The 19,625-nt window shown below is 39.6% G+C and overlaps 1 protein-coding gene across 2 annotated transcripts; it reads right to left on the minus strand.

Moving 5' to 3' along the window:
* Positions 1-978: 978 nt before the first annotated feature.
* Positions 979-15,236, minus strand: LOC133512254 (high-affinity choline transporter 1-like). Of its 2 annotated transcripts, XM_061841703.1 has the most exons (9): positions 15,053-15,236; positions 14,855-14,968; positions 14,541-14,696; positions 11,992-12,140; positions 11,750-11,893; positions 11,439-11,592; positions 10,015-10,232; positions 9,149-9,752; positions 979-1,013 (listed from the first exon to the last, which is right to left on the minus strand). In XM_061841703.1, the coding sequence occupies exons 1-9, from the start codon at positions 15,234-15,236 to the stop codon at positions 979-981; spliced, it is 1,758 nt and encodes a 585-aa protein (XP_061697687.1). The 2 variants fall into 2 exon arrangements, with proteins under 2 accessions (XP_061697687.1, XP_061697686.1); XM_061841702.1 differs by lacking the exon at positions 979-1,013 and having other exon boundaries at positions 9,102-9,752.
* Positions 15,237-19,625: the final 4,389 nt, after the last annotated feature.

A 19,625-nucleotide genomic window follows, 5' to 3' on the forward strand; every position in this document is an offset into this window, starting at 1 on the left:
GCCTCCACTACTCTTTCCCATGACTTCGTTGTGTAGCTCATCATCTTTCTTCTTCTGTAGTTTCCACAGTTCTGAACATCGCCTTTGTTCTTAAAAATGGGAACTAGTACACTTTTCCTCCATTCTTCTGGCATCTTTTCTCCTGCTAGTATTCTATTGAATAAGTTGGTCAAAAACTCCACAGCCACCTCTCCAAATTGCTTCCATACCTCCACTGACATGTCATTAGGACCAACTGTCTTTCCATTTTTCATTCAGTGTTCAGTGCCTTTCTAACTTCCCCCTTACTAATCATTGCCACTTCCTGGTCATTCACGCTTGCCTCTTCTACTCTTCCTTCTCTCCCATTTTCTTCATTCATTAACTTCTCTCAGTACTCTTTCCATCTACTTAGCACAATACTGGCACCAGTCAACATATTTCCATTGCTATTTTTAATCACCTTTACTTGCTGCACATCCTTCACATCTCTATATCCCCTGTCTGGGCAACTTGTAGACATCATTTTCTCCTTTCGTATCCAACCTGGTGTACATGTTGTCATATGACTCTTGTTTAGCCTTTGCCACCTCTACTTTTGCCCTACATCGCATCTCGATGTACTCCTTTCGCCTCTCCTCAGTCCTCTCCATGTCCCTCTTCTTCTTCGCTAATCTCTTTCCTTTAATGACTTCCTGTATTTTGGGGTTCGACCACCAAGTTTCCTTCTCCCCTTTCCTACCAGAAGACACCCCAAGAACTCTCCTGCCTGCCTCTCTGAAAACCTTGGCGTCTAACCTCTTTCCGAAAGGCCACACAACATTCTTCCTTTCTCAACTTCCACCACCTGATTCTATGCTCTACCTTTGTCTTCTTTATCTGCTGTCGAGGTACACTCTCCCCATCACTACCTTAGAGTCAGTAACCTCCTTCAAATTACATCGTCTGCACAAGATATAATCCACCTGCGTGCTTCTACTTCCGCTCTTGTAGGTCACTCTATGTTCCTGTCTCTTCTGGAAATGTGTTCACCACTACCAATTCCATCCTTTTTGCGAAGTCCACCACCATCTGTCCCTCAAAGTTCCTTTGCTGTATACCGTACTTACCCATCACTTCTTCATCACCCGTTTCCTTCGCCAACATGTCCATTGAAATCTGCACCAATCACAACTCTCTGTCTGACTGGGATGCTCAGGACTACTTCATCTAGTTCCTTCCAGATTTTCTCCTTCAACTCAAGGTCACATCCAACCTGTGGGGCATAGCCGCTAATCACATTCTACAAAATACCCTCAATTTCAAATTTCATCCTCATCACTTGATCTGATACTCTTTTCACCTCCAAGACATTCTTAGCCAGCTCTTCCTTTAGAATAACCCTACTCCATTTCTCTTCCCATTTACTCCATGGTAAAATAATTTAAACCCTGTTCCTAAAATTCTAGCCTTATTCCCTTTCCACTTGCTCACTTGGATGCACAATATATAATCCTTTCTCCTAATTATTATGTCATCTAACTCCTGAGCTTTTCCCGTCATAGTCCCAACATTCAAAGTCCCTACATACAGCTGTTGGGTCTGTGCATTTTCTCTTCTTCTTTTGCTGACTAAGTCTTTCCTCCTCTTTTTTGCCTTCGACCTACATTATCTGAATTTCTACCTATGTCTTGTAGATTAAAAGTGCCAGGGGCGGGCGTATTTAGCCCGTGCCACGACTTCTCAGTTATGGAATTCATTTGATGAATGCTCATATATGTTTGGCACAGTTTTACGCCAGATGCCCTTCCTGGCGCAAACCTCTGCATTTATCCAGCCTTGAGACCGGCCTACAGGTCGCACAATATTGTGTTCCCCAAAGGGCTGTAGATAGTCAAAAAGCAATCAAATAAACAAAGTCAACTCATAAGTAACACAATTCACATACTACCTAGTCTATGTAAAAGTTAAAGTAAAAGTGTATGTGGGTGAGAAGGTTCGAGTATGAAAAATCTAAAGGATATGTAGATTTAAAGGATACGGGGATGAAAGAGATTCAAACCAATGGCTCTCACTCCAGTAGTTGCAGGTTCCTCACGATCCTCGTTGTACAAGTTGTGTTGGTTGAACAAGATAATGCAGTTACTCACGTGCGATGCTTCTTCAATGTTAACGATTTGATCACAAATGCGTCACGTTGTAAGCCAACTAAGCAAAGGTAGTCTGGGCCGAGGGGGAAGTTTAAGTCAGCCTTTCAACTTGTCTAATGTCCTCACTACTAGTACTCACGGACCTCGTTGTATATGATACAAAGGTTTTGCAGATCGTGTAGGTACTAGCGATTGATGTTTTCCTCCTCGGTAAATATTTGATTTATTAATGTATCTAGTTGTTAGCAAGCAAGGACAATCTAAGATAGGCCGCGCTGCTTCAAACGCGAACGAAATACGGCTCTAATTTGGGGACTAAGATTTCACAGAATGATTCTTAGTCCACTGAAGTCGTCACTAGGGGCATCCCCCTAACAGTACAGATGGAAGTTAATATTACAAAATGATTATAAAAACGTTACATCCTATTTTGTAGTTTTTTTTTTCTTACCTTCAAAGTGTCCTACCCCTTTCCCTTGGGCCTAACAAGGCTTAATTGGAGCTAAGTTACTTACGACTGACAGGATCAATATGAAGAACCAAAAGCGGAAATACCATGGTTGGATAGAGAAAGCCATTGCGGTGATCAGTTGAGATCAGGAAATCTGAGAAGCTGTCATAGGACAGAGACCCTCTTTACCAGACATCAATCATTCCTCAAATTAGTTTCAATATAATTTTTTATAATAATATTATTTGTCTTCCATTGGTTAATAACAATGATCAGGAAACAAGTCTTTTCAGAAAATCCAACTTTTATTTTTTTCTTCAGGGAAAAATACTGTCCACATTTTGTCTGTAACTGTTTGGAATGCTTTGAGTCTATTTCCAATGTTTTGAATTTATTGCTTGCTGAATCTGCATTTGGGTGGCAACCACCCCGCTTCCTTTCTGAAGATAGCTCGGATAGGCTCCACCATTCCCCGACGCTTGTGAGGATAAGCGGTTCAGATACACTGTTTGTGCTATATTTTGGGTAACAAGCACACAAATGTGCATGGGCAATGCAAGGCTTTCAATAAAAAAAAATAATCTTAAATTTAAACCTGCATCTAAAAAAGAAACTAAAAAAACAAAACAACTTTTGCCCCACAACAAAAAAAAAAAGAAGTCTTGTATTATTTTTACAGGTGTAATACTATCATTCTGTATCAATATAGTCATTCAAGAATATATAAATATGTCAATGTCAGAACTCCATGTAATCAAGTAATACAAATTAAATTGAAATTGTGAATTCCCAATTATTCTGAGGATTAAGCAGAAATATTTCATAAACAAATTATTCATAGAAATGATGTGGACCATGTGTGGGATAATAACTTTGGCAAATAACGTTTGTAGAGTTCATGTGACAGATGCACACGCACACACATGCATGCACACGCACACGCACACGAATGCGCATGCACACACAGCAGTATTATGCTCTCACTTAACTGCTATGTGTGTTTTTCCAGGCACTGTGTGTTACTGAGCTTTAACACACTCTCATAACCCTATCTGCAATAAATCCTAACAGAATTTATGTGCCCGTCTACAGCATATTAATAAAATGTGCACTTGGAACGCTCTGGTTTGTGTGTGTATATGTGTGTGTGTGTGTGCATGCATGTGTTTGCACTCCATCTGCTGTAAAGTCTATTTGCATACACTTGGGACCCAACCAGTCACTGCCACTGAAATGAGCTTGATTTACAGATGTAGATGATCAGACAGCATCTTTGCTGGAAGCTGGTCTTGTCTATTAAAACGTATATAGGAAGGTTGCCTTGACATTTATGTCCAGCTAGCCAGTAAAGTTCTTGCCCATCAAACTCATCTAGTTCAACCATGCCTTTATGGACCTTTCTTAAAGTCAAATCTTACAATCTTAATATTATGTATCTACACTCAGTGTCCCAATATCAACCTTCACGGTCACTAAAATTAAATTAAGTGAGAATGAATGGATGACTGCTATTTTTACCGCGAAGAAACTCTATTTATATTCCAGAAGAATTGCTTTGTTCACATTACGGTCATTTATGTTTGGATTGTGAAGGACTGAAGCAAGGACATGCGGTAGCTGCTGGGAGGAGACTCAGTTTTGAGTCTCAATAAAATTTCCGTTTTTATGTTCTTCATCAATACAAGCTAGAATAGTTTTATTGCGATAGATAGAGTTCTGTTTTGACAGGGCTTTTTTTTTTGGTTATTGGCTAGAAAGTATAACTTCCTCCCAAAATCCCATTATGTGCACGTTAGCATCGCGGACGACTAAACCGTCGGTATGAATGTGACTGTGAATGGTTGCATAGATTGCCTAGGGTGTCAACTGCTTCTCATTCAAAGTCAGGAGGGTAAGGCCACGAGTGTCTTCCTCCTTGACCCTGAACTGGATGTGTCCCAGAAAATTGATTGTTGGATGGGAAAGGGATCACTTTAGTCACGAACTCCCACCCAACAGTCTCCACGACCAGTTTTAGCAAATACTCTTCATATCACTGTTCAATTGGAAGCAAGCTGCTTTGTTATTACAAAATCTTAAAGCTCACAAAAGGCCACTACTCCCAGAAAAAAAGTCATTTTCAGGACAAGTCAAGATACATTTCAAGAAGTGATGACACATGGGAATCCAAAGTGGAAGAAATGGGAGAAAAGAAAGGCTCTTGTCAAAATATTGCAGACGGATAAAAAGACAACTTTAAACAAGATGCATCATTCAAAAGATAGATAGATAGATAGATAGATAGATAGATAGATAGATAGATAGATAGATAGATAGATAGATAGATAGATAGATAGATATATAGATAGATAGATAGACTATATGGAAGTTCATCGAAAGGATTGTGGCGATAAACTCATAGTGTAGTGACACGCACTCAATTTATGCACATACAGTAATTCTTTGTAATAGGGTGTCCTGATAAAAAGAGAGAATGCGGTTGACTAAATAATGTTCAATTGAATTCCAACGATGGGAGCCATTCCTAAGGCAGAGCATTGTGTCATGCCTTCATCTACCAGTTGCCCACTGATCCATTTTATCTCAGCTTGCTGTAACATTTAACATGCTATTTTAATATTATTACAGCAATCTCATGTCTGTCACCTGCAGGCAAAATCACTTGGCGCTCAGGCAGGTTGAGTTGACAGTTACACTAATAGCTACTCTCAGGCTCTCTTGATAGCTTGGTGTGTAAATGTTCGTGCATGTGTGGCAAATTGAACCACATACATTATAAAGATTAGTCATAATGTTGGAATTTTCAGACAATACTTGTTTAATTTTTTTTTAAAATCCCTTTTTAGGATGAAAATCAGATTTTTTTTAACCCAAGTTTATTTATATAGATATGAAATATACAGTGATTCTTGATGTCTCCAAATTCCTTTTTTGGCTTTTTTTAATTGTACCTTTTGCACCTTTTGCACCTTTTGCACATCATTCTTTTGCTAATGGGTTGGCAATTGACATTAGGACAGTGTTGAAAAAAATTGCCACTTGGCAATAAGGTCAGTGAGAAGATTTATGGCTGTCATAGTGATCCAATGCATAGTACACTGAAGGTACTGACTGTTGGTTGCTCCAAAACCTGTTTTTGTTTGTTGGGAGCAGATCCCATCAGGAGAAACTTGCCATGTAAAATGTAAATTGCATTTTGCCTTGGAGCAATGTGAGGGCTTCTCAAATTGGCACTAAACTGCAGGCGGGTACAGAACACTTCGAGGCAGACGGCAATTTTGCAACGGTGTCCCAAAGTCAATTGGTGAACCATGGACATGGCAAGAGAATGATACAGTATGCTTCCAAAAATTGCAATTTGTATCTGAAAAACAAATAGAAAAAAGGAAGTCTATAATAACTTTTGGGATATTTCCTCATGACTCATGTCTGAAAAATTTACATGCAGTGTAGACATTATGAGTGTGCAAAATAATTTATTATACCTACAACATATGATCACAACTTTACATTTATACACACTGTATGGATACCGTTACTATTTCTCTGTGATTTCAATGTCAACAAACATTATTATTTATGCAGCGTTGAAAGAGTTTTGCTTTTCTATGTACACATCACACAAAAATACAACATCATTGCAATTTACACTGAGTCATAACTTATTTCCTTCCCTTTAGTGCTGCGTTTGAGAGTGAACTTTCTCAGGTTTGTTAATTAAAGAAATCAGTTGTTTTAGTCCCACAAAATTTCCAGACACTTTTCATAACAGTAGCTTGGATCTTTTTTTCTTCTTCCCATTTTGTAGATGAATTTTTCTTGGTGGCATTCTGAGAAGTGATGGAATTTTCTCTGGTTCAGATTGGACCGTAGTATTTGGTATGGCCGCATAAATGCACCAGTGATTGAAGTGATACCTTCCCATATTGACATAAGCATTTTACCAAATAAGTGAGCACATTTCTAACCGAGTCGATGCTACCACGTATTTAAAGTGGCTTGACAAGAGTCATTGAATACGATACAGGAGACAAATACATAGGTGATGTAGAATAACAGGAACATCTACAAAATACGCTAACAAAAGACACTTTGTGAAGTTTACCTTAATAAGAAAAAAAAATAAATTTTCTAATCTGAAATGTAACAGATGCATGGAAAAATATCTCCAACACTTTAGCCTGTGTCCCACACTGTATGCAATAAACCTAGATCCATACTTTTTCAGGTCATTAACCAAGTGTCCCAAGGGCTAATTGATGGTTGGTCTAGATCAATAATGACGAGTGCTGACAAACAATCCTGCAGGAGTAACAATCTTTTCCTGTCTCAGCTAACCAGCAGCGGCAGACGGGTCGAAGGTAAGCAAAGTATCATTGATAAACAGAGACACATATAGAAAGAAGTGGCTATGTGATACATTATGTTAGATGATATCTGACATTGAAAATATTAATGTATCAGTTCATAATCCTGATCCAAAATGCCACGATGATCTTTTTTTTTTTTTTAGATTACCAAAACTGTGACAGCAAAGAGGTTGCAAGCGTCATCCTTCCAATTTTACAGGGCTCTATTATTCTTTCATCTCATTCTCTGATTTTGACCCTTAATAAAATTTTCAGCTGACCCTTTCATGCTGCTTTCATCCTTTTCAAACACTGCAATTGGAAACAAAATGTCTTGTCTGCCTTGTTTCATCCCCAACATTTGCGGGGGTAGGCTGCAATATTGTAGAATTTTATTGAGCATTGTGCGGTATTTTTCTATCGTATGTCTGTCTTGAATTTCAATGTTGAATGGGGAATGGAATTTTGGCATGATCAGCATAGAGACACAAATGGGTGACACCATGGCTTTTTCTGCAAACAACAACAACAACAACAAATCCAATTATTGCATATAATGAAGGATAATAATGTTTTTTTCAAATCTTTCATTATTTCAGTATTTGGACATTTTGGAGAATTTACTAGTGTTGTACAGTCTGTACAAACATTTTGGTAGCCTCGATCAATAAGTCATAATGACAGACGGCATTTGTGTCACATGGGTTTCATTTATAAATGAGTGTAATAATTGGAAAACTAAACATACTAAAACAGTCAGACACATTATTTTTCTTTTACAGAAAAGTTGAATAACAGACATTTCATTTTGTGACTAAATGTACCGGTAATTTCACCTCATTATCTACTATCATTTGTTCATCAGGTCTGGATAAGGTTTAACACCAAATGTGATGTCTCGCCCATTAATTTAGAAAATTGTGAATACAAGTAAATTGGGGACAACTTGAACACTTGTTATTAACTATATACCCAACGTGGATTCTACAAGCATTATTGCTCTATTCATAGATGTCTACACAAATAGAACTTCAGACAAGTTGATATACAGTACAGTACTGCCCTAAAGATATAGACCCCCTCTATCATTGTTGTAATAATTGTCTTTTCCAAAGCTGTTGTTTTGAAACTGTTATACAATTTTGCTCACAGGATTACCAAGAAAAGGAATTATATACTCTATTTCCAGCAGACTTTTATAGAGGGGGATGTATGTGCTAAGGAAGAAACCATTTCAATGGTGCAGAATGCGGAGGCATAGGATTTTATTTTCTGTCAATTAATAGAACACTCCACCGTCCAGAATTATAAAAGAACCACGCTCCATGAATCAGAAAGTAGAATGCTAATTAAAAAGCAGATGGACAAATAAACATAAACATGACGTGCCACCTTTCTCTCCCCTTTAACACTTGACATTCTAGTTATACTCTAAATGGTATGATCATTATAAAACTGATAATGGTTCTGTCTAATGGTGCCTCAGACTTTTGCAGAGTACAGTATTTCATAATGACGCTTGGTGCACATACAGTACTTATGAACAAATATACAGATAGACAAAGACAACTCCTTGGTGTATTGCACTATTCTCATCATTCAAATAAATACGTCATTATCCTCCATAAAATCCCTTAGACTTGTAGTGGCACTTAAATATGATTTTAGTGGGAATATTCCTTTAAAACATAACCTTTAGATTGACTCAACTGCAGAGCAATCAAGAGTCAGGTTCTAGGCAAGGAATATCCCCAACGAAGGAGGCATCAGACATTTCCAAAGTCAAGAAAGGATCCATCATGGTTGGTAGCTACCACACTCGAAGAGCTCTTGAGCTCATGAGGAGAAAAGTGGCCATTCCGTTTGGACAATACATTTTGACCTATGGAATATTCCCTGCCAGACATAATAGTATTACAGACAGCAAAAAAACATCCATCATTTGCACTGAAATTGCAACCATAGACCGAAAACATTGTTCCAATGTCCGATATCAAGTCTTGCCTTAGAAGCATCCGATCTGGAATTAGTCTTGGAAACATTCTTGACTTTGGGAAGCTCCTTTAACATCTTTAAGATCAAATAAAATATGCAGGTTTACTTGGGAGCCATTACAGTGCTCCACTGTTTTGACTCCTAGTGGTGTGGCAGTAGTGAGTTTTGATTTTTTTTTTGTGTTGTGCTTTTTAGCACCTAATTTTCATCTTGAAACTCCTCAGGACTCGACACTTCATCGTTACTTAGGGCCTCTCTGTTGGTGAAGGTCGCTGCGAGGGATGCACCCAGTGCTTGTTTGACGGGCGCCATCTCTGAAAGGATGATATTATCATGGCTCACCAGTGTGGCCTTGTCCATGATCTCCCTGCTGTGCTTGGAGACGACAGCATCGAAGAAATCGTACTTGTGTGACAGCGTGCCACTTTCGAATACATACTTTGTCAGGTAGGAAAATACCACATTGGCCAAAAAGGATGCCACCATGGACACTGTCTTGAATGGGAATCTCTGCTGGACAAAATACTCTACATCACCAGTGAGGTGGTGGATCTTTTCCTGGATCACCCATCCAGGATAATAGATGAAAGGAGGAAGTTTTAAATAGGGTTCGCCTCCGCCAATTCGTAGCAAAAGACCAAAGACATATGCAGCCACTGAGCCGTAGGTATTAGTTCCTTTGACAAAAAGGACACTAAGAAGTTGGGGAAAGACGATGACATAGACCAGATCCGAGCTCAGGTACCACAGGCCGTACACTGTTCCTGTTAACAGAGCCATGGCGGTGGCGAGGGCTCCGAAAACGAAGATAGTGAGACGCATCACCCAGACAATCTCCCGATCCGAGGCCTGAAGGACAATTGGAGAAGGATCATTGGAATCTACAAATACTTGTTGAGAAATTTTGTTTGTCACAGCTGGTTGTTTCGATTGATAATTGGTGATCTGACTGCTTGATAAAATGTAATGAATCCAGGGTACTTTAATTATTTAAAGACAAATAAACAAGAAACGCTGAAGTTGGAACTGCTATAAGAACGCTGACATATTACCGATGCAAACGGCTTTGCACAAAATGTGGCAATTTATAATTATCACTTCACGGTCTCACCGACTGTCGAAAGGCGAGCTGATAGATGTTCCTGGCAAACATGGAGCTGGCCGAGAGAATGGAGGAATCTGCGGATGACATGACGGCAGCCGACACTGCCCCCAGGCCAAAGAAGGAAACGTAAGACGGGCAGAGGTGCTGAAGCACAATGGGAAGGATCATGTCCGACTCGTCTTTATCTTTTGGAGGGAGGGCCCCATAAGAAGTCTGGTTCCAGTCTGGAGAAGAAGATGGAAATTTAAAAATATTCCTAATCACTTTTTCAGTAGTGGGCTGTGGAATACATTATTTACATTACTATATTGCAATTCACTGGGGATTAAAGCTTCATATGTGACATGCTGTGTCAACATATAAGATAGGAAACTGATGAATCACTCCCACGACCCTTGTGAGAATAAACGCCTCAGAAAATGGATGGATGGTTGGATGATGAAGTTGGTACATTGCATTGCTCATATACCCAACATTTGAATGTATAATGTTGTGGGTTTAATTTTATCGTGCTGCAATACAGTATAAGGTGTTGGGCCACTGTTTACTTCCACGTTCGACTCCACTGCTTTCAGTCTCCAATGTTTGTTCTACGACTTTCTTTCCCGTGTGACATCTTTTTTGCCATGTTTTAAAAATTGACTTCCTTCTCAAGATTCAGAGGTTGATTAACAGTACATGGTTCTACAGTGCATGAAACAGCATCAGATGGGGCAGATTAATTAGCCCGTCTCCAGATGTAATATTCAATAAATGTGCGCAGTCTGATGGCTCTGTGCTTGCTGTGTCCCGATGCTTTTGCTGCTTGTTTACCCTCGAGTCAAAGTAGGTGTTTTTTCATTTACACATCTGATAAAAGCTTGAATGCTGCAAACAACTCAGCACTGCGTGCTGTTCCCTTTGATCATAATGTCCTTGCCTGATAAAGGTTTTGATTCCACAAAGTTTCAATTGGCTTGTGATCATTAATTCAGGATTTTACCTGAAATATGGTTGACAGATTATATTTGACACGCTTATGTCCATATGACGAATTTGGCTCGAGGTCTGGAATTTTAGAGGGGCTACTATATAATAAAATTAACTGAGACCTTCAAGAGGTATTTGTTCCATGTATTAGAATTAGTTGTGTTCTTTATGAAAGTCCTTTAAATAGTGAACTATTTTCACACCACATGCAAATTAATTGATTCTGTGGAATTGATTGTTTCGTAAATGTGTCTTGAACCAATAGATACAAAACGTCACATCCGTGCAGACCTCCACCATTTGGGCAGTGGTACTAGCATGGAGACAAGCGTTTTTTTCATTTTACCCAAAGACATTCAAAGTAATTTAGCCAAACACCCATACCATCCTATGGAGAGCCCTGCGTTTTAGTGAGGCTCTGAGCAAACTAAGCATCCAGTTATATGGCAGTGTATATTTACCAGTGGATGCCCCTATAGCTCCTATGAGGATAGAGGGTACGGCCATGACCAAACAGCCGAAAGCAGCGAGGAAAGAAAGGACCTGGGCGTAGGTAGCTGAAGAGGCAGAAAGAACCCGTTGAAAATAGACCTGCCAGGGAATTCCCCCCAACATCTAGAAAGAGAAATACAATTGTATTTACTTCTTATAGAGTTGTAACCCATGAAGTAACTGCAATTGCTCCTGCCCCCAAATAAAAATCAAAACCTACAAACCTTGACAGATTAACTGCTTTGCATGATGTAACTTCTCGATAAGAGGTTTGACTTACCAGCAAACAGAAATTATCTGCCCAGAGCCATTTGTCTGCAGGCTCAATCTTCCCTAGCCAGGGTGCCTGGTGGATTGCCTCCTTGGCTGTCAGGCTGATGTTTGACACGGCAGGGTTGGATAATGCAAAAGGCACACTGATCCACTGATGGTCCAGGAGACATAGAATGAAAATATTGTAACTGTTCATTCATAATCCATCGGAGTCATGTAGCTGGTGTGTTTTCTGATTTAGGAACTCACCAAACCCACAAAGATGCAGAAGAGTTGAACCACATCGGTGTAGGCAACAGAGTAGAGTCCTCCCACAAGAGTGTAGAAGATGGCAATCAGGGCTGAGATCACCACAGACATGTTGATATTTATGTCTACAATCACGCTCAGGGTAGCTCCTGTGGGGCAATAGTGTTACTAGGAAACTAACTACAAAGTAGATCAGTGTCTCACAATCTTTAGTGGTTCAAGGCACAGATTATTTGAGAAAATTATCAGAGAACAAAAAAAAAAAAAAAAAAACAATATAAATGAAACAAGTAGTTTTATGTCACTCACAAAACTACTTAAAGTGTAATCTGACTCAGTTTTGATCAGAACGGTATTATTCTATTTAATGAATGGCAACAGGTGGTTACACAGGTTAATTGTCAATTATTCCATCTAGTTTAAGAGCATTTAATGGTTCTTTAATCGTTGCATCCCACCTAGCGCAGAAGATCCCTCCACCTCCCAGCGACCGGGTGCTGCTGCTCTCTCCAGACACTATGCGGCAATCACTCAGAAGGACCAACGCAAGAAAAGCAACGTTTTGGGCATCCTCAGAAAATGTACAGATGAGCTCACAGATGTCCTCACACACATTTTCAACAGCTCACTGAGCCAACCCATCGTCTCGACCTGTCTCAAAGCCACCGCCATCATCTCAGTCGAAATAAGCCATCTCCCTCCTGCTACAATTTCTACTATTTGATTGCACTCACTCCCATCACAATGAAGGGCTTGGACCAACTACTCATGGAGCACATAAAATCCTCCCTCACCCCCACACTAGACCCCTACCAGTTTTCAAATCAGTCCAACTGCTTGACTGATTATGCTATCTCCATTGCCCTCCATCCAGCCTCCCCCACCTGGTGACTGAAGACTCACATGTCACACTCCTGTTGATCGACATCAGATCAGCATTCAACACCATCATCCCCCAACACCTCATCCACAAACTAGACTGGCTGGGACTCGAAAGTTCCCTGTGCAACTAGCTGTTGGATTTCCCAACAGGGAGTCTGCAGTCAGTTCGAGCCAGCAGCAACAACTCCAACACCACCATGGTGAACAAAGGGATACTCAAGGATGTGTCTTGAGCAACCTCCACTTCACTCTGATGACCCACGACGCCACATCCAGCTCCAACCTCGTCATCAAGATTCAGACGAGACAACTGTGGGGGGAGCTCGTCAACAACAATGATGAGACAAGCTACAGGAGTAAGGTGACACTCCTGGCTATGTGGTGCATGGACAACAATCTCCAGTGGAGAAGACTAAGGAGATCATGGTGGACTTCAGGAGAGGCCACACCCAACATCCCCCGCTAACCATCAATGGTGCTGCCATAGAGTGGATGAGTAGTGCCAAATTCCTGGATGTACACATCTCAGAAGACCTGTCCTCGACCACTAATAGCACAGCACAGCACTGGTAAAAAAGGCTCAATAGCGGCTCTACTTCCTGCAGAAACTGAAAAGAGCGGGAGCCTCATCCCCACTCATGAACTCCTTCTGGAGAGGAATAATCAAGAGCATCCTGTGCAGCAGCATCACGTCTGTATGGCAGCTGCACCACCTCAAGTGTGAGAGCAGCTGAAAAGATCATCAGTGTCTATCATGCAAGGCAACTAGGATCACAGGTGACCTGACTCACCCATCCCACTGCCTCTTCAGATTGCTGGAGACTGAAGAGCCTTTGAGCCAAAACTATCAGCCTCAAAAACAGTTTCTGCCACTAGGCAGTCAGGATACTCAACTCCCTCTCTGCTTTGCACCATTATCTCTCCTTGCCATCTACCACCACCCATCACCACTGACTCTAGACCATAAATTCAGATCATGCACAAAACACACTTTAAGCGATGTATTTGCTTTACCCTTGCAGTACTGTGTATATTACCCAACTATTCTGCTACACAGTTTATAAATGAGTATAATTTGACATACTGCCCATAATACTCAACCATGTACATTGCTGCTCATGATGTCACCACACATATATGCATATCTGGGAAATGTAGTTTCTCTCGTTAACGTAGTCAGATCGGTTTACAGTAATCCCTCATTTTTTGCGGATAATGGGGACCAGAACCCCCTCGTGAACCCGTTAGTGCCCTGCGATTGGCTGGCGACCAATCGCAGGACACATAAAAACAGACAACAATGGCACTCCCAATTACATCCAGGGGCAATTTAGAGTCTCCAATTAATGCATGTTTTCGGGTTGTGGGAGGAAACCGGAGAGCCCTGAAAAATTCATTGTTGTTGATTTATTTATTTTTTTAACTGCTTAGTTTAGTTTATTACAGCACTACTTGTCTGAGAGGAATGCTATTTCAGATATGTTGATGTCATGTATGTATAACACATCCGACAATAAAGTTACTTGAACTTCTTCCTGTCACCACATGTCATTGGCATAAAAAGATTTTCCACTGTACACCTGATGAATTCTCACGGTACACTAATGTGCTGTGGCCCAGTGTTTGGGAATCATTGCTCTAGATAAATAGCTTTCAGAATCACATACCCAAAGCAGATAAAATGGCTGCAGACCAGAAGATTTCACCCATGACAGCAGGGATGAAAAGAAGACCCCCCATCCTCTTTCCGTAGAGCTGTTGGAAAGGATCCAGCATGGTGACATAGCCACGGGAACGCATGGGTTTGGCAAAGAAAAGGCCACCTGGAAGAAATTTCAAATTACATCAATAGAGATAATTTCAGATTAAGCATTTTATAAGATTTGATCACAAATCCAAACACTTTTATATTTTGCCTGGCAGTTAAAAATGGTAAAATGACAAGGAGCAAACTTCATTACTCAGGCACAGTATTTCTTACCTAGTACCAGGCTGAGAGCGTAGCCAAAGGGTGCCTGCGCCCAAGCCAATCCATAGTCAGGCAAGTAGACATACTCAGCTGTCCCATTGATGTAGCCCCCACCCACCCAAGTAGCTGAAGAAAGAAAAAAAAAAAAAAGCACCATGCATATCAACCACCGATGGCAGCTTCCTTGGTAACAAAGTGGCACTTACTCACCCGTCATCGTAAATACACCCACAAACAAGCCAATGTCCCGGCCACCGACCATGATGCTTTCGCTTCGGTCCCCGCCATTACCCGCGCCGGAGTTCTTGTTTTTCCATGCCGCCCAAATGCCCACAAAGAGAATCACTAGATAAAAAACCACAATGGCCACCAGACCCTCGACGTGGATGGTCATCTTTGTACAAGTTTTCTCAAATGCTCATTGAGGAAACACTACAGAGAAAGAAATGGAAGAAAGAAACATACAGAAAAATACAAAATAAAATGATACATGACTCTAAATTGAATCTGAGCCAAAAAGAGGGACAACTGCATAATCAGATGTAAAGGATCACCCCCAATGCGTTTGAGACAAGCTCTAATAAGGAGTAAGTAAATAAAAAGATCAATAATAACAATATAATCTCCACAGAATGTCAACTGCACATAATCTCCACATAACACAGCAAATCAATACAGCCCATGTGAGAAGCAATCTTTTAGCATTTATTTCTCCATCAACAAAAGAACAATTTTGAAAACTCTAATCGTGCAGAATGAATCCAATTTTATTATGTTTAAAAGTCAACTTTGTAAAACTTTCATTGGTGTGGCCGTTTTTTTCTTTTGATAAATGAAATTAATAACTTTGTTATTTGTTTGTTATCAAAAAAAATTGTGCATGCACATTGACAAATGTCATTTGGAATCAATGTCCTGCATTTTGGGAGTATTTTATATTGTAATATGCCATCAAAAATATTTCTAAAAGGAAAGTTGAGGTTTTCCAACACATCTGTTGGGCTGTATTAATTTATGTTGAATACTATATTAATAATTCATAAAGAAATAATTTATTCATTTGAATAAAATTTTGCTTCTCATCTTTAAATATTTAGGGATATTTGGCAAGCAGAGATTATCATGGATATTGTTTACAAGTTTTTTTGCAAATTGTGGCACAAATGAATACTTTTTGTATACCATTCCTTTTTATTAAAAACATGCATCATATTAAAAAAGTTTGAGTTGAATGTTGTGCCCCTCAAAATAAACATACGTAATAAAAATTTCAATCAGAACAATCACAATCAATCAGATGAGCCTATAAAAAAATACTTTGCCCTTGAACTCTAAATCCAAATGGCATTCTCCGGGTAACTCTTTTTTTTCACCCTTTAAGATGATGAAATAGAAAATGGACCTGGCAACAGTGAACAGTTCAGAATCAATTAAATACTTTGTTTTTGAAGAAAATATAAAATGTAATTTTCTTGTACCGTGTGCAGTTAAGTAAAATGTAATATGGTTTAAATGATCCAAAAGAGAAGTTAAAATAGAACTGTTGTTTCAACTCTTAACGTGCCACATCCCAAGAACCACACTATGAGTCCAAGCTCCTTGTTGCGCTGACATCATGGTTTCTCGAGAATGGTTTTACTTATTGATCTATATTTAAATCAACATCCGTTAGTTTGGCTGCACGTGTTTCAGTCAACACATAACAGCATAACAGCATGAAGTATGTACTGTAAAATGCAATGAAAAAAATATCTTACCGTTTTCTTTGGAGCGATATGAATGAGTTGATAGTCACTGCCAAATGCAGTAAAAAAAAAAAAAAAAAAAAAAGGTCTTAAAATTGTATCAAAAAAAGATCCCTGTTGGATAGAAGTTAGGTTTCACCTTGCAGTGGTGTTGAAAGTGCAAATACAATTATCTTAGTGTTTTTAACTGTCCAAATGTCTGGCACATCTGCGAGAAGTATGCATGTATGCATGTGTGTGCGTGTGCGCGCGTGTGTGTGTGTTAGAGAGAGAGAGAGAGGGCGAGAGAGAGAGAAAGAGAGAGACGGGGACAGAGTGGGAGAGTGGAAAATGTGGGTGGGGGTGGTTTGTCGTGGGGGTGGAGATGAATGGGAGTGGTGGGTTTATTGGATGCTGTCAGGGTGTGTAGATGCTGGATAAATGTCTTCCTGGGCAGGACCAAAATAGCACCTTAATAGAGAGTGGCGTGACTCACAGCCTCGCCTGCAAAAGCTTTCCAATATGTGAACATCATATTGGTAATAGATGAAATGTTCACTTGGTTACTTTTAAGCCTTGCTTTAATTATCTTTGTACTGGCCTTGCTTGTTCAACTATCTCAAAGCACCTGTTATACACTTGTTATAACATGGTCAAGTGGAATGATTTGTGTCTTATTGTTCCCAATTTTATGGGCCATTTTTGCTCCGTAACTGTGAATCAATGCTAAATCTCAAGTGTCACTGTCAAGTACGAACAACTCAATGTCATGTCAAAATGGATTTATGAAACAATGGCTTGGTGCTTGAGCAGTGTGCCATTTGTGCCACAGGTGGGTGACATGTTGTCTTATACTACGTTATATTATTCCTTCTTCTTAATGTCTTGCACAGTAGGAAACATAACAATAGGGATGTCAACTCTTATGCTGGTGCTGAAATGGTTGTGAGTTCTTGGGCTGATTTGTATACACTCAACCTTTTTTAAGAAAACCTTTGGATCATTTGTGCAGAGTTTTAGTTGAAAAATATTTTTTTTACAGGGCAATCTAAAAATTGGGGGCTTGCCTAATGCAGAATTTTGCGAAAAAAAAAAAAACAAGTTTGTTAAACTTCACGAACAATAAAGTTGTGTGCGGATTCATTTCTTGAGAATCCCACTTGGGAGATTGTCTAGGGCTGTAAAAAAAAGCAGCCATCATCCAGATTGCTAACTGACATACCACATGGTAGCATCAGGAGGAAGGAATGATATGACACAACAAGCAAAAGAAGCAGATTATTTGTCAGAATTAAGCAGGTAAAGAAGAAAGTATGGTTGGAAAGAATGATATAGTGGCGTACACAGGTAGAAATGAGGTTTGAGCAACTAGATGGAAAGCTCAGTTGAAGTTGGAATGAATGAGAATAAAGATGGTTCACCAGTAAAGTGAAAAAGACCAGATCATTTGTTTCAAAGCGCTGATCTTGAACAGCCATACCTATACTAAGCGATTTAGCTGACAAAATGTTCTGTCCCACCTTTGAAAAAGAAAGAAATGGATTACTGTTTTATACTTTTTGGAGCTATGAAACGCCCAGGATAAATCTGGCAATTGCTTCTCCAAAGGGTCTTCGTTGGTGAAGCTTGCAATATTCATGCCTCTTCGTCTGCAAGTCAAAATTCTGATTACTAAATTGTGGAAAGGAGGCAATTTTCTGTACTCATGAATTTGTGCCAGAGGTGTATTTACAACAATTTTGGAAACTGAAAAAGAATGAGTCTCAACCTTTGCAAGGGAGTGGCAGTGTGTTTGTTTGAGCACTGGCACAAGTCTAAAGGAGGTCAAAGATCTTAATACCTAAAAATATAATTCTGTTGGAGCATTTCAGTTGCGAAAGCTGCTAGATACTTAAATGAATATCGAGACCTTAACTTGGCAAAAGCGAATGTTGAAGCAGATGAACAGCAAGCATTCACACCAATTTCAAAACCATCTCACTTTTCATTAAAGGGATCTGTGTCTTGTGCTTGATGAATATATTTGTAGGCTGCCGGTACCAAAACACAGAGACAGGGTTGCCTCCAAGTACATCTGGTTGGAAGGTGTACGACTGATAACCAAAGAGATGGAACGTAGCAGCGACGATCTGATACAAGGACAGGAGATGAATTGGTTTCAGGAACCATTGTCGAATGTGTTCTTGGAATTTGAGATAATCACTGATCCTGTGCTGTTCCAGTTGCTTTATCTTGACAAAATCACTCCAAACCAAAAGTTATGTATTGTGTAGTATCACGTACAACCAAGTCTTTACATGTGGTGACAAAATGTCCCGAAAGGCGCTCATTCCTGAGCAAGAGAGAGATGTCATTTTGTCACTGCTGACCTACTTTCAGAAGATGGCAGCCACGTGCAGTGTTGGACAGTGCCACTAAACTGTGTCTCAAGGCCATTTTTGTTCATACTTAGACTACCTCAGCCAGATAACAACAATAACTGTCTTCTTCTGGAAAATGTCTTTTGGCATGATTCTGCTTTGGAGTTAGAGATGCTGGCGTATGGAGCATTTTGAAATCTTTCTCTCAACTATGGAGCCACTGGTTGTTTAGAAAAACCACAATTTCTTGTTCTACCTCCACTGATTAGCTTCTACCAACTGTTGCCGACTCTGTTGGAGTTGAACTCTACTCTATGCTGACTCTTTATGTTGTAGTTGCATTTTTTAGGTCTATTAAAATTCCATTCTGAAATCAGTGATTGCTCTGTGGGGAATGTCTATTAAGTAATTTTACTTTTAAATTTTATGTGTTCGATACCAACGGATGTATTTATTGTCTTTGGAGGGAGAGGTTTTATGGTAATGAGGAAATGTAAATCATAGCTTACAAATTAGGAGGGTGTTAACTTCTCTTCAGGGCAACAACACCATTAATTGTCTGTCCAAATATGTGTGGCAAAATAATCTGTGCATTAAAAATATCTATAAAAAGATGAGAAATTATCGTTCTGGTAATGTAAACACACTCTTTAGTGTCAATATTCTTCGAATTGTGACAGCTGTTTGGCGACAGTGTTA

This window comes from Syngnathoides biaculeatus, chromosome 14, assembly GCF_019802595.1.
Source record: "Syngnathoides biaculeatus isolate LvHL_M chromosome 14, ASM1980259v1, whole genome shotgun sequence".
Taxonomy (NCBI): domain Eukaryota; kingdom Metazoa; phylum Chordata; class Actinopteri; order Syngnathiformes; family Syngnathidae; genus Syngnathoides; species Syngnathoides biaculeatus.